Source organism: Cyclopterus lumpus, chromosome 6 (genome assembly GCF_009769545.1).
Source record: "Cyclopterus lumpus isolate fCycLum1 chromosome 6, fCycLum1.pri, whole genome shotgun sequence".
Lineage (NCBI taxonomy): Eukaryota > Metazoa > Chordata > Actinopteri > Perciformes > Cyclopteridae > Cyclopterus > Cyclopterus lumpus.
In genome coordinates, this window is record NC_046971.1 from 21893718 (window position 1) to 21907800 (window position 14083).

Genomic DNA, 14083 nt, shown 5'->3' on the forward strand with positions numbered 1-14083 from the left:
TAGCCTATCATCATACTTTAAGAGCCACCTCTGAAGAGCTCCTTCCTCTCTGTTAACCACGTTTTACAATCAAAGGCAATAGATCCATCGCCATGGAAATGTGTTGGCAGCAGCAAGCAATTATACAAGTAAACATGCACATGTTAATGATGAAAAAATGCACAATATATAAAATAGCAGAGCAGGACATAATACATTTAAGACGATTAAATGATAAAGAAAAAATGAAGCTGAACAGTGAAGCTGTGCATGGGTTATTGATGATTCAATTGGAACAGGATCTGGCCAGAGGTGATTTACTATAAAGTAATATTGCAGTGGCAATGTTCTCCTGTATCTGTTGGAGAACGTGCTCCGCTGTCCCTCCAGTAGAGGGGGGTCGGGGTTATCCAATATCGACAATTTCTTCAGTGTCCTCCTCTCCACCACCTGTTCTCAAACGGCAGACAGCCTATCAGGGGGTCTCATCCCACATATCTCAGATGATTGTTCTTCAATACTGTATTCAAACTGTTGAGAATCAATGAACCTGAAGTGGTTATTTAGGTTCTAGAGGACGACTGGACCGGGGGAGAATACATCCTGAAGGGGGCAGTAATGCAACATCGAGGTTGCCAACTGCCGTAAAACCAAAGAAGAAGTCGTCGTACCAGAACCCGTCCACCAAAGACATGCGCAGTCCGCTGGAGTTTCAGTCCAACTCTTTTAGCCACACAGTTCGTCAGATACAACCGGAAGCACCCACCAGAGTCCGGATGTGTGGACACATCACCACCCACCAGAGTCCGGATGTGTGGACACACTTGTTGAAGTGGACTTTGTACAAAGTTAAACCTCAGACTCACGAAGCTAGCGTCGCGTGCTAGGAGGAAGTAGCCGGAGACGGAACTCGGCCACACAGCGCGAGTCGCAGTGACTCTTCATAGAGACTAAACGGTGTGTTTCATCGACCCACAATGTCCACGTGAACCTGTCTGAATGGACTCTGTGTTGTTCCGCTTCATTGAAAACGTCCGGATTGTCTCCTGGTGTCCTGTGGAGCTCATGACGTCAGCGTTTCAGCAGGAGGAAGACGGACCCGAGCGATACCGAGCAGGGCCGAGTGAGCGACGCGTTTTTAACGGAGTTGTCTGGAGGAAACGTTTTCTGAAGATGTCTAAAGTCCGACAGCTGAGATGTTTAGTCAACCAGCGACTAACTGCGGCTGCTGAAGAGATATTTGATCTGTTTGAAAGAACGATAGCAGAATACGAGGAGGAACTTTCTAGTTCAAAAGAGGAGAACGAGCGACACCGGAAACTACTGGACGCTGTGTTCAACCCGGAAGTCCGGATACAAAGAGCAGGTTGGTTCTCTTTGGGTGCGTCCCAAGTCTCTTAATTGCATCCCTGTTTCCCTTACTTGCGCCCCCCCCCCCCCCCCCCCCCCCCCCCCCGGCCAGATTTTAGCTCACATTCGAATAAAATGTCACTTAAAATATTGATTAAAATGATCGCATCACGTTTTCAGCTGATTTAATGGTGTTAAACTAAGCTTTAACTTCTTACCTTTCGAGCTAAATATCGTTTTAATTATTTGAGTTAGCTTTGCCTTTACTAGAGCCAGTAAAAGGACGCTAATGCCGGTAAATTAGCCGTGCGCTGCGCTTGGCCTGATCCGCCATAACTTCTATCGTCGTAGTAAACACACGGCGCTTCTGGTTTTTCGGGGATATTAACATGTTACAGGGTCACCAAAATGCTGTCAACATATCCAGAATCGTTGTTCTGTCCTTCACAATAAGATATCACGCTTAAACAACTCCAAACTATGCAATAAAAGCTCCGTAGTTTCCATTTGAGTCTATACCACCACCTGCTGGATGTTTTGTTAAACTCTTTTCATGTCAGTCAGTTGAAAAACACCAGCTCATGCATGACATTTAACAATTATGCACACACACACATCTTGTATATAACAATTACTATCAACACAGTGCAGAGTAAGAGTTATATTACAACTAAAAGCACAAGTATTCATGATTGAAAAGCTACATTGTTAAAGCAAAAGACAAATGACTTGTGCAAATCTTTGAAAAGATGATATATATTTATTTAAATAACAGACAAAAACAAAATACAAAAGAGACACAAACTAAATTAATCAGGGAACAAATAACATTCAAAATAATCTTCCTCATCCAGCTACTCATCCCAGCCCACACAGGTGGTGTGATACCAGGGTCACACTGGACCCACGACACCAGTCCCCCGGAGCTCTCGGGAGGGTCGGCTTCCCTGCACCGGCCACACTCCCAAACTGTCTCCATGTCTTCAGGAGTGTGACCTATTCACAGAATTAAAAAAAACTTTTAATTAAAGAAAATCATCAGATTTTGGCATACAAAGAAAGTTAACATTAAGTACACTACCGGTGGATGTCGTGGGTCCAGCAGACGAGGACCTGGATGATGACGGTCTCGTCTCTGCAGGTTGGGACGCTGTATGAATAACAGAAAAAGCATAACCATGTTTTGTTTAGTCTTCATCATGACTAATGTCACCATCATGTTATAATAATTTTTTCAGGTTACATAAAGCATTTACAGTGAGAGGAAGAGGAAGGTCTTTCGAGGCCACATCCCAATGCCGATCTTGAAGGCTCTAAAATAATAATCATATTTTATTATAACAATACTAAAATACATACTGCATTCAGATTTATGTGTGAATCCAAATCCAAAATAAGTGTGCGCTGACCAGGAGAGGGGGGAAGGTGGCGGTGTTCCTCAGCAGGCAGGCTCGGGAGCGATGATGTGCTGGCAGGCAGCCGGGGACCGTGGGAGGCACAAGAGGGGACCTCGCAGCTCGGTCCTCCGCTTCCTCAATCACATCAGACATCTCCTGGGCTGTCAGTAACCTGGCCTTGGTGACGTTCCTCCTGACCTTACCGGTGTGGTGGTTATAATTGATTTCGGCCAGGAGGTGGGCCAGGTTAATTGAAATCCGGCCTGATGTCACCAGGGGATGGGTGGTGTAAGGATTGGAAGGGGGAGGAGGAGAGGTAGGTGGAGGTTGGTTCTGGGGATGGGGTATAGGGGGTGGATTCAAAAGATGGGGGAACGGGGATGTTGGGAGGGAAGGGCGACATCAGGCCCAGCCCAGGAAGATGCTTATGGGGGTTGGCGGAGGAGGTGAGGAGGGCACACGCCGTGGCCCGGACGGCATGACCCGTGACCAGTCAATGGCCATTGGGTCCAGAGGGTAGAGGCCACATCTCCTGAACCCAGCCACCACCACTCTCCGATCCTTCACCCTCTGGTAGGAGTCTCTTAGGACCCTTGAAAACTCCTCTTAGAAACCAAGAAGGAGTGGCTCACTGCCGACAGATCTCCTGTAACACCAGAGAAATCTGCCTTCAAGGGTCCAAAGAAACTCACATCCAAAGGCTGAAGGATGTGAGACGTATGTGGTGGCAGGCACAAAACAATGACCCCCTCCCTCTGTGCCGCCCAGACCAGCTCTGGATCCAGGTGAGACTGATGTCCATCCATTAAGAGCAGCAGCGGGCGCTCCGTCATTGCAAACTTCAAGAAGTGCCCAACAAACCACTTCCTAAACAGCTCACTGTCAATATCCCTTCTGGCGACTTCCCGTAGAGGGCATCGGGAACCCCTTCCTTGTTATAGGGGCCCCCTGGATATCCCCCCTTGTAGATGATAAAAGGGGGGACATCCTCCCCAGCCGCGTTGAGGCAGGCCTGGACAGTGATGTGGTCCCTGGTTCCCTGGGCCTGCCTGTAAGCATGTTTAGTCCCCCGGGGCACGATGACCTTCCTTCTGGAGGAGTCCAGCTGAAACGTCATCTCATCGCAGTTGTATATTTGACGGGGTTTCTCTCTCAACCCGTGCTCCTCCAGGGTGGTGGTGAGGAGCCTAAAGTACTCCTCTATTGGCCCCCTCTTGGCACAGGATGCCCTCCCACGGTCAATGGTGTCTGGGGTCCGAGCGGTAAGGCGATGGTGGTGCCGCTCCCGGAAGTTAATCCACCACGTCTGGCCAAGCACGGTCCTGGGTGCTGCCTGATGGCGCTCCATTATAAATGGCCAGAGCGTGGGCCAGGACCTGAGGCTTCGTCAGTGGAAACCTATAACTGGCAGAGTACAAGCAGTACTCCACCAGGGAATTCTCATCTTCAGGGGTGAGGAGGGTCCTCTGACCCAGGACACAGTCGGAGGACACCCTTCCACTGACTTGGTCACTCAGGCTGGACTTCAGGACCCCAAACTGCTAGGCTGCCATAGAGTGAGCCTGCCTGCTTTCACCTCCTGTAGGGCCTGCATTATGGCCTTCTGGGACCACTTCCTTGTCTTCCTCTCCCTCTTCCTCTTCTGGATTTGCCAGATGTTTGTCATCTTCAAAAAAACATTAATTTTGGCAGTCAGAAATTAAATTCAGAATTAGTTTTACATGTCTTAATAAGGTTGATTAATTCTATAAATTGCCAGTTCACCATGTATAGACACATGCATATTTACCACATGCATATACATATATGTATATATATTTACTTTAAACTATTGCAGATTTACAAGATTTTTCTATATCCATCTTTTAATTTCTTGGTCCTCCTGTAAAGGAAAACACTCTCACAGACACACGTTACCTACCTTTCTTCTTACTATCTTTCTTTTCTGCTTCTTTCTACTCTTTTCTGCTTCTTTTCTCCTTGTTGCTTTCTTTTCTTCTTGTTGCGTTTCTGCTTCTTCCAATCTTTCTTTTCTGCTTCTTTCTACTCTTTTCGGCTTCTTCTTTTCTCTTCCTTCGCTCTGTCTTTTCAGGCGGGAACATTACATTACATTACATGTCATTTAGCTGACGCTTTTATCCAAAGCGACTTACAATAAGTGCATAAAACCGTGAGTCCAAACTCAGAACAACAAGAATCAAGCAAGTACAATTTCTTCAATAAAGTTAAACTACAAAGTACTATCCGTAAGTGCCATTTAAGTGCTACTAAAGTGCTATCGGTAAGGGACATTTAAGTGCTACTACGGCATTTAAGTGCTACCTATTCAAGGTATAGTCGAAAAAGATGTGTTTTTAGTTTGCGCCGGAAGATGTAGAGACTTTCTGCTGTCCTGATGTCAATGGGAAGCTCGTTCCACCAATGAGGAGCCAGCACAGCAAACAGTCGTGATTTAGCTCGAAGTGAAGGAGCTACAAGCAGATTGGCAGAAGCCGAGCGAAGTGAACGGGCTGGGGTGTACGGTTTGACCATGTCCTGGATGTAGACCGGACCCGATCTGTTCGCAGCACGGTACGCAGGTACCAATGTTTTGAAGCGGATGCGGGCGGCCACCGGTAACCAGTGAAGGTCGTGGAGTAGTGTGGGTAAATTTCGGTCGGTTGAAGACCAGTCGAGCAGCTGCATTCTGGATGAGCTGTAGAGGTCGAATGGCATTAGCAGGTAGACCTGCCAAGAGGGAGTTGCAATAGTCCAGCCGTGAGATGACCAGAGCCTGGAGCAGAACCTGTGCCGCCTTCTGAGTGACAAGGGGTCGTATTCTCCTGATGTTGTACAGCATGTACCTACAGGAGCGTGTTATTGCGGCAATGTTGGCAGTCAGGGAGAGTTGACTGTCGAGCGTCAGTCCGAGGTTCCTGGCAGTCGGAGTCGGAGCCAGCACTGAGTTGTTGAAGTTAATAGTTAGGTCGTGGTTGGGAGAGCCTTTTCCTGGAAGGAGGAGAAGTTCAGTCTTGTCCGGGTTAATTTTCAGGTGGTGTGCGGACATCCACTGAGAGATGTCGGTCAGACAGGCAGAGATTCGTGCTGCTACCCGTGTTTCAGATTGGGGAAACGAGAGGATCAGTTGGGTGTCGTCAGCATAGCTGTGGTAGGAGAAGCCATGCGAGCCAAGAGAGTTGGTGTACAGAGAGACGAGAAGAGGACCAAGGACTGAACCCCGAGGGACCCCAGTAGTCAGAGGCCAAGGCTCAGACACAGATCCTCTCCAGGTTACCCGGTAAGAGCGGTCGGTGAGGTAGGATGAGAAGAGTGAGAGCGCGGTGCCTGAGATACCCAGGTCCTGGAGGGAGGACAAGAGGATCTGGTGGTTCACTGTGTCAAAGGCAGCGGAAAGGTCTAGAAGGATGAGGACAGAGGAGAGAGAGGCTGCTCTAGCAGTGTGAAGCTGCTCAGAGACAGCAAGGAGGGCACTCTCTGTTGAGTGGCCTGTCTTGAATCCAGACTAGTGGGGGTCTAGAAGGTTGTTACAGTGAAGAAAGGAGGAGACTTGGTTAAAGATAGCTCGCTCTAGAGTTTTGGAGAGGAAGGGAAGGAGAGAGACAGGTCTGTAGTTGTTGACTTCAGATGGGTCGAGAGTGGGTTTCTTCAGGAGAGGGTTGACTCTTGCCTCCTTCAGAGAGTTAGGGAAACAGCCGGTTGAGAGGGAGGTGTTAATAAGATGGGTGAGAAAGGGAAGAAGGTCCGGAGCAATGGACTGGAGAAGGTGAGAAGGGATGGGGTCAAGGGGGCAGGTGGTTGGGCCGGCAGAGGTTACCAAGGTAAGAACTTGATTGGGAGACAGGGGGATAAAAGAGGAAAACAAGGGGGAAGAAGGTGAAGTTACTGGAGGTGTAGTTGAGGAACATGAACCACACAAGAGAGAAATGTACTCAACAATATTACATTTTATGAACTTTATATACAACCTAGCACTGTATTATATTGGAGGTTTATCTACACAGACAACATTTCTAATCATAAGAGCCACTGCTGACTTTTAACAAATGTACAGACCGTCTCTCTCACTCTCAAACACACACACACACACACCAACATTATTTGCATAATTTAATAGTAAGATCATTTTGCATGAATATACTTGATGTAGCCTGGCTTATGAAAAACAAGGAAAAACATGTTATTATGTCTGCCTTTATGTTTTCAGAGCTTTAAACAAACAGCTGCCTCCCTTTTTATAGTGCTGCGATTATGTGTTCGTTTTTTTTTTTCATCCGTCAAACATTTCTGCCAGCCCCCTCCCTCCCCTCGACAACAGTCTACATCACACATGATGGCATATTTTCATTGGCTAGTGTAAAGCTAGTGACAAAATGGATTCACATGCTAGCTCATATTAGCAGTACGTTGAAAATACAGAAATACTTTTAAGAGTCAAAATCGTTGCCCGAGTGTTCTTACTGCTTTCCCTTATCAACGTAACTTTCCTGTATTATTTAGACATGTAAACGTCCATATATCTTAATGAAATTTGACACGTAGATTCTTTGATATGTATAAAATAATTCCACTTACACTTTAATTGTGATCGCCCAAGAAAAATGCCGGGAAAAAGACCGGAAACTGCGTCACGTCGGTTTAGATCGGATCAGGCCAATCATAGCTTTTGCTGTCCAGGTCAGGCCACCGTTACGCTACATCTCTCGGGTACATATTTTACTTTTTACTGTACATCTCAGAGGTACATCTTATACTTTTTACTGTACTACACCGTAGGGCTGCACGATTATGGCCAAAATCATAATCACGATTGTTTTGATCAATATTGATATCACGATTATTCATTAATTTTTGTATTGTGCTTTCACATTTAAATGAACAAGAACGCTGCTTCCACTTCCATTGTTGCTACATTCTGGCTAATATACAAATCTTTGATTGACACCTCCCATCTCGTTGTCCCCCTGGTGGTTGGCTGACTGTTAGTTGAGGAACCGCTTGATTTGATGTGTAGCAGAGCCCAGATTTTAAACGTCAATATTGCTGAAATAATGCTCATTTAAATATGGCAGCCAAAAACGTGATTAAAATTTGATGAATTGTGCAGCCCTAATACACCTCCAGGGGTACATATTGTACTTTTTACTGCAGTACATCTCTCGGGTACATATTGTACTTTTTACTGTACATCTTAGAGTTACATATTGTACTTTTTACTGCAGTACATCTCTCGGGTACATATTGTACTTTTTACTGTACATCTTAGAGTTACATATTGTACTTTTTACTGTACTACATCTCAGAAGTACACATTGTCCCTTTTTGTAAGGTGCATGCGTGTGATCCAGTTTATTGTTCACGGTACTTGTTGTCTTGTACTACATCTCAGGTACTTGTTGTATTTTTCAAATGACAGTTTTTCTTCTTTATGTGTTCTTGTCATTTCAAATCATGACTTATTGATTTCACTGAGTATTCACACCATGTACTGAAGTAGAGTTACAGGTACTGTACTGCAGTATTCAAACATGTTCATACGTTTTACTACGATACATCACAGAGGTACATATTGTACTGTTTGTAAAGTGATGAGTGTGGTCCAGTTTATTGTTCAAGTGAACACCCAGGTACTTTTTACTGCACTACATCTCAGGTACTTGTTGTACTTTTCAAATGACAGTTTTTCTTATTTATGTATTCTTGTCATTTCAAATCATGACTTATTGATTTCACTTCAGACTTTGTTCCTCCTCTCCCTCAAAACCCTGTCCTCACACTCCAATAGTCCCGGCTTGCTCTTGGATTTGTGCTCAAACTGTATTCATGTGCTTCTCTCATTCACAACTAATTCATAATAATGCTTTTTTATTGACGAACCTCTTGAATAATAAACAGTTTAATGTGAGATTTCTAAGACGTATTTTATTATTCTCCACAGATGTCCAGCAACTGTTCGTGGTTCAAGAAGAAGTTCCCCCTGATCGGCAGGTCTGGAGCTCCAGTCTGGACCCAGAGCCCCCACTAATTAAAGAGGAACAGGAGGACCCAGAGCCCCCACACAATAAAGAGGAACAGGAGGACCCAGAGCCCCCACACAATAAAGAGGAACAGGAGGACCCAGAGCCCCCACGCAATAAAGAGGAACAGGAGGACCCAGAGCCCCCACGCAATAAAGAGGAACAGGAGGACCCAGAGCCCCCACACAATAAAGAGGAACAGGAGGACCCAGAGCCCCCACGCAATAAAGAGGAACAGGAGGACCCAGAGCCCCCACGCAATAAAGAGGAACAGGAGGACCCAGAGCCCCCACGCAATAAAGAGGAACAGGAGGACCCAGAGCCCCCACGCAATAAAGAGGAACAGAAGGACCCAGAGCCCCCACACAATAAAGAGGAACAGGAGGACCCAGAGCCCCCACACAATAAAGAGGAACAGGATGAACTGTGGACCAGCCAGGAAGAAGAGCACCTTCAAGGGCTGGAGGAGGCTGGTCTCAAGTTCTCATTCACTCTTGTAATGAGTGAAGATGAGGAAGAGGAAGCTCATTCCTCACAGCTTCATCAAAGAGAAACTGGACATATGGAAACAGATGCTGATGGAGCCGATTGTGGAGGACCAGAACCAGACAGGAACTCAGATCCTGATGAGAAGACTGGAGACTCTTCTGAACCAGATACGGATGATTGGAAGGAGACCAGAGAACCTCAATCATGTCTGAACTCTCTGAATAATGATGACGTTTATGTCAGTGATTCAAAATGTAGTTCTCGTGAGAAACCATTAAGCTGCTCTGAATGTGGGGAAATATTTCACCTCAAGGGAGATTTGAAGAAACACATGAGAATCCACACAAGAGAGAAAATGTTCAATTGCTCAGTTTGTAATAACGGCTTTAAGCTGAAGTCAACTCTGAAGAGTCACATGTTGACTCACACAGGAAAGAAACCTTTCAGCTGCTCAGTCTGTAAAAAATCTTTTCCACGTGGAGGAACTTTAAAGGTTCACATGTTAACTCACACAGGAAAGAAACCTTTTAGCTGCTCAGAGTGTAAGAAATCTTTTTTACATCGTGGAGATTTGAAGAGACACATGATGTCTCACACAGGAGAGAAACCTTTCAGCTGCTCAGAGTGTAAGAAATCTTTTCCACAAAGTGGAGATTTGAAGAGACACATGATGACTCACACAGGAGAGAAACCTTTCAGCTGCTTAGAGTGTAAAAAATCTTTTACACATAGTGGAACTTTAAAGGGTCACATGTTTATTCACAGAGGAGAAAAACCTTTCAGCTGCTCAGCCTGTAAAATATCTTTTACACAGAAAGGTAATTTAAAGAGACACATGTTAACTCACACAGGAGAGAAACCTTTCAGCTACTCAGAGTGTAAGACATCTTTTACACATAGTGGAACTTTAAAGGGTCACATTCACACAGGAGAGAAACCTTTTAGCTGCTCAGTCTGTAAAACATTTTTTACAAGGAAGGACTCTTTAAAGGTTCACATGCTAACTCACACAGTAGAGAAACCTTTTGGCTGCTCAGTCTGTAAAACATTTTTTAAAAGGAAGGACTCTTTAAAGGTTCACATGCTAACTCACACAGGAGAGAAACCTTTCAGCTGCTCAGAGTGTAAGAAATCTTTTACACTTATTGAAACTTTAAATACTCACATGTTAACTCACACAGGAGAGAAACCTTTTAGCTGCTCGGTCTGTAAAACATTTTTTAAAAGGAAGGACTCTTTAAAGTTTCACATGCGAACTCACACAGGAGAGACACCCTTTAGCTGCTCAGTCTGTAAAACATCTTTTAAAAGGAGGGACACTTTAAAGATGCACATGCTAACTCACACAGGAGAGAAACCTTTCAGCTGCTCAGAATGTAAGAAAACCTTTACACATCTTTCATCTTTGCAGAGACACATGAGACGTCACACAGCAGAGAACTCCCTTTAGTTCTAGTTTTGGTAAAGTTTAAATCAATTTCACTTCTCAACAAGACCTTGAGATACTGGACCTCCCTCGCTTGGGGCAGTGACTCACTTCCAACTGAGAGGACTCTATCCACCGATCTCCTTCAGAGAACCATGGCCTCAGACTCTAGGTACTGACTCATACTGACCCCTGCCTTTAAATGACTCTGAAAACGTTCCATTAATATGTTGACTAGTTCCTGCACAAATTTATTTGTAAGTGCCTTTGCATGTTTTTTTGGTCCTTTTTATTTTTAAGTTCTTCCGGTGAGACTGGAAATAGATGTACCTGTCGCAACTTGACATTGCAAAAAGTCTGTGAGTTTTACGGTTTACTGAAGGAGAAGGAGTTAATGATTGTTTACTCTTCAATCCACTTTACGGACTGCTAAGCTCCTAGCTGGAACGGGAAAAAGGTACTTTGTGTTTATTTAGGCTTTAATTACATGTTTAGTGACTTTATTTTAATTAATTTGTGCATTGGTAAGAGCTCATTTCTGTTGTATTTGTTCCATAGCTCTTACGGTGATTTCCGGATCTTTATGGAAAAAGGAACATTTGTGTTAAAAAATAAAAGATTTCTGAAACATCAGTACGCTTCACCATTGTCCGGCTGGGGTCAGCTACACTGCCCACTGGGCTGACAGAGCTATTAGGCTATTATCTGGGCAGAGAGGTCACCTTGTTTGTTTAAGTTTAACTATACTGTTAACTTGTCATTGGGTATTTTACTGACCGCCGAGTCCCGTTCAGTTCTGTGTAACATAACCGTTGTTCTTGTAGCTGCTGTAATAGCGTGCCACGCTGCTGAGCTTTGTTGAGTTTAAATCCTCCGCCAAGAATATGTCAGCAGACTGTATTTCATCAGTCCAGCGGTCCACTGCCGCGGCTTTTGTGTGATACAATTACAGTTACTGTACTTTACTGCTGCGGTGAGGATCTGCCTTGTTTTGAGTGCTTTCGTCGTATTCTGTTTCTTCTTTTTCAAACTAACACACACACCCCGTTATTGCTTAGGGAGTATGCCATATGATACATTTTGTGTAGATCTATAACATTATTGAATTGTATGACTATTGTTACGGTAAATAAACCCTGTTATAGTTTTAAATTTGTTGTGATGATAGCTGGTTGTTATCGTCAGAGCTCAGATTCAAACCTGCCCCTGTGGCTCTCAGCTCCCTAACAGTACAAACTGGCCAACATGGACTCAGCGGACTCCGGTTCCCTCCTTTAGGCTTTCGCCTCACAAAGCGTTCTCGTAGGTTACCACGACTAACTTCTCTGGGACATGATGAAGTCCCTCCGAGCCCTTTCTGCGGACGTGAACCAGCTTGGACAACAGCTCACGCCGGTTCCCGCTGCCGCCTCCGTGCCACGGCCCATGCCGGTTCATTAACACGTAAGTCACTTTTGCTAGTCAGCATATCTATGAAAGAACCAGCTTCTTGCAAACCTTCATCTATTTGTTTACAAAGACTGCTTTATGACATGTCAGATCCGAGATCAGAGATGGTAAATGGACCTGTACTTGTATAGCGCTTTTCCAGTCTTCCGACCACTCAAAGTGCTTCAACACTACATGACATCATTCACCCATCCACACACATACATCCGCTAAGGTTCAGCAGTAACTTAAGATTCACACACATTCATACACCGTAGTCACAGCTACAGGAGCAATTTGGGGTTAAGTGTCTTGCCCAAGGACACATCAACATGGGCTAGCGGAGCTGGGCATCGAACTGCCAATATTTATCTCTATCCAATGCATGTGTGTCTGGATGGTTGTAGTCAGGATGAGGTGGAGTTTCGCATCCCTTGGTTGGTTGCTATATCTCTCATCTCAGAAAGTGTAGCCTGTCTAGCTCCAACCCCTTTGGTGTCTGTGGTCAGAAGGTAGGGATGGGCGGATGAAGCCTTGTGAAGCATTGAGGCTTTCTTCCTATTTGTACGGAAAAGGTTTCAAAGCTTCGGGCCTTCACTTTGAAGAACAGCGACATCTGGTGGCAGACTGAAATCAAAGCAGCCGTTTGACAGTGTGTTGAAGCACTAGCACAACAATGTTTCAATCTCACATTTCTGCAGTAAAAGTTATTTAAAGCTGCGTGTTCATTCACAGATTTGATGTTGTATACAACCGTTATCGATGTTGTTTTCATTGCAATAAAACTAAATGCCGGTAAATCATATGAGATGACGTGTTCGTGATGGGATTTGATCTCCCCCGCCCTCAGAACGGAAGAGGTTATCATGCGCATGTGTTACCCACTAGACTATAGAGGAACACTTGCAATATGGAAATTTTTTCTATATTATTAAGGCCGTAAAGGTTTATGCCAACAAATACTGGTGAACGCAGTTTTCCTCCAATACTCGCCATAACTCACAATTCTCTTTATCAATCTCCTCTTTTAAACCCCACATTGTTGATTGACACTCAGTATGGAGCAGAGTTATATTCGCAACGCTTTTGGTGCGAACACAGCATTCGGCACCGAAAAGTTCAAGCTGTCAAACGTGTCAAACCAATGAAACGCTTCGTGAAGCACCAGTGACGTTCAAAGCTTCGGACGTCATCAGTCACGTGACCGTTTTCATTTGATACAAGCTCCGACACTTGGGAGTCGACACACCGCGGGTCGGTAGACTGACTCAAGCTTCGCAGCTCTGGTATCGTTTGCCCATCTCTACCAGCAGGTCACTGAGCATGTCTTGAATGCACTTATTGTAAGTCGCTTTGGATAAAAGCGTCAGCTAAATGACATGTAATGTAATGTAATGTCTTGGAGGAGGAGAAGTTGGGACATGCCTCAATCTTCCAGGACTAACAACTTATGCAGGTGAAAACAAGAGCCCAACCACACCAGCACTGTTCAATAGGCGGTCCAACGTTGACTCAACAACAGGAAGCGTGAAACAAGCGTCACTTCTGTTGCCCCATGGGATGAACTACACACTGACGACAACCAACAATGGAGCAACCACGCTCAGGGCAACCATTTCCTCAGTTAGGATGATGTGGCCTCAGAAGAACAATGTGTTGTTTAATATTTCTATCCTGCATCAAACCAATTGTGTTTATGACAATACAACTTGAATCAATGTGAATTGTTGAATACAACTTGAAAGCTGATTATGTTGATCAAGAGTATTATCAAAAGGGAGGAATGTAATGGACATGTTATATTCTTAGTTGTATTTTATTATTCTATTACAATTACAACATATTACTTGAACAGCTGTTACAACACTAGTGAATTTAAAGAGAGAATGTTTGGTCAACAAAAGGTAAAATATTCACATCTTAAAACAAAGGAAACCCCTAAATCTCAAAGATCTACTGATCTCCTGATCAGTAGAGGATGATGTTGAAGAAGAAAGAAG

General features: G+C 44.6%; 1 protein-coding gene across 1 annotated transcript; it reads left to right on the plus strand.

Moving 5' to 3' along the window:
- The first annotated feature begins 621 nt into the window (after nucleotides 1–621).
- LOC117732058 (oocyte zinc finger protein XlCOF6-like) lies at nucleotides 622–11288 on the plus strand. Its single transcript, XM_034534669.1, has 4 exons — nucleotides 622–1345; nucleotides 8662–8811; nucleotides 9061–10204; nucleotides 10289–11288. The coding sequence occupies exons 1-4, from the start codon at nucleotides 979–981 to the stop codon at nucleotides 10677–10679; spliced, it is 2052 nt and encodes a 683-aa protein (XP_034390560.1). The 5' UTR covers nucleotides 622–978; the 3' UTR covers nucleotides 10680–11288.
- Nucleotides 11289–14083: the final 2795 nt, after the last annotated feature.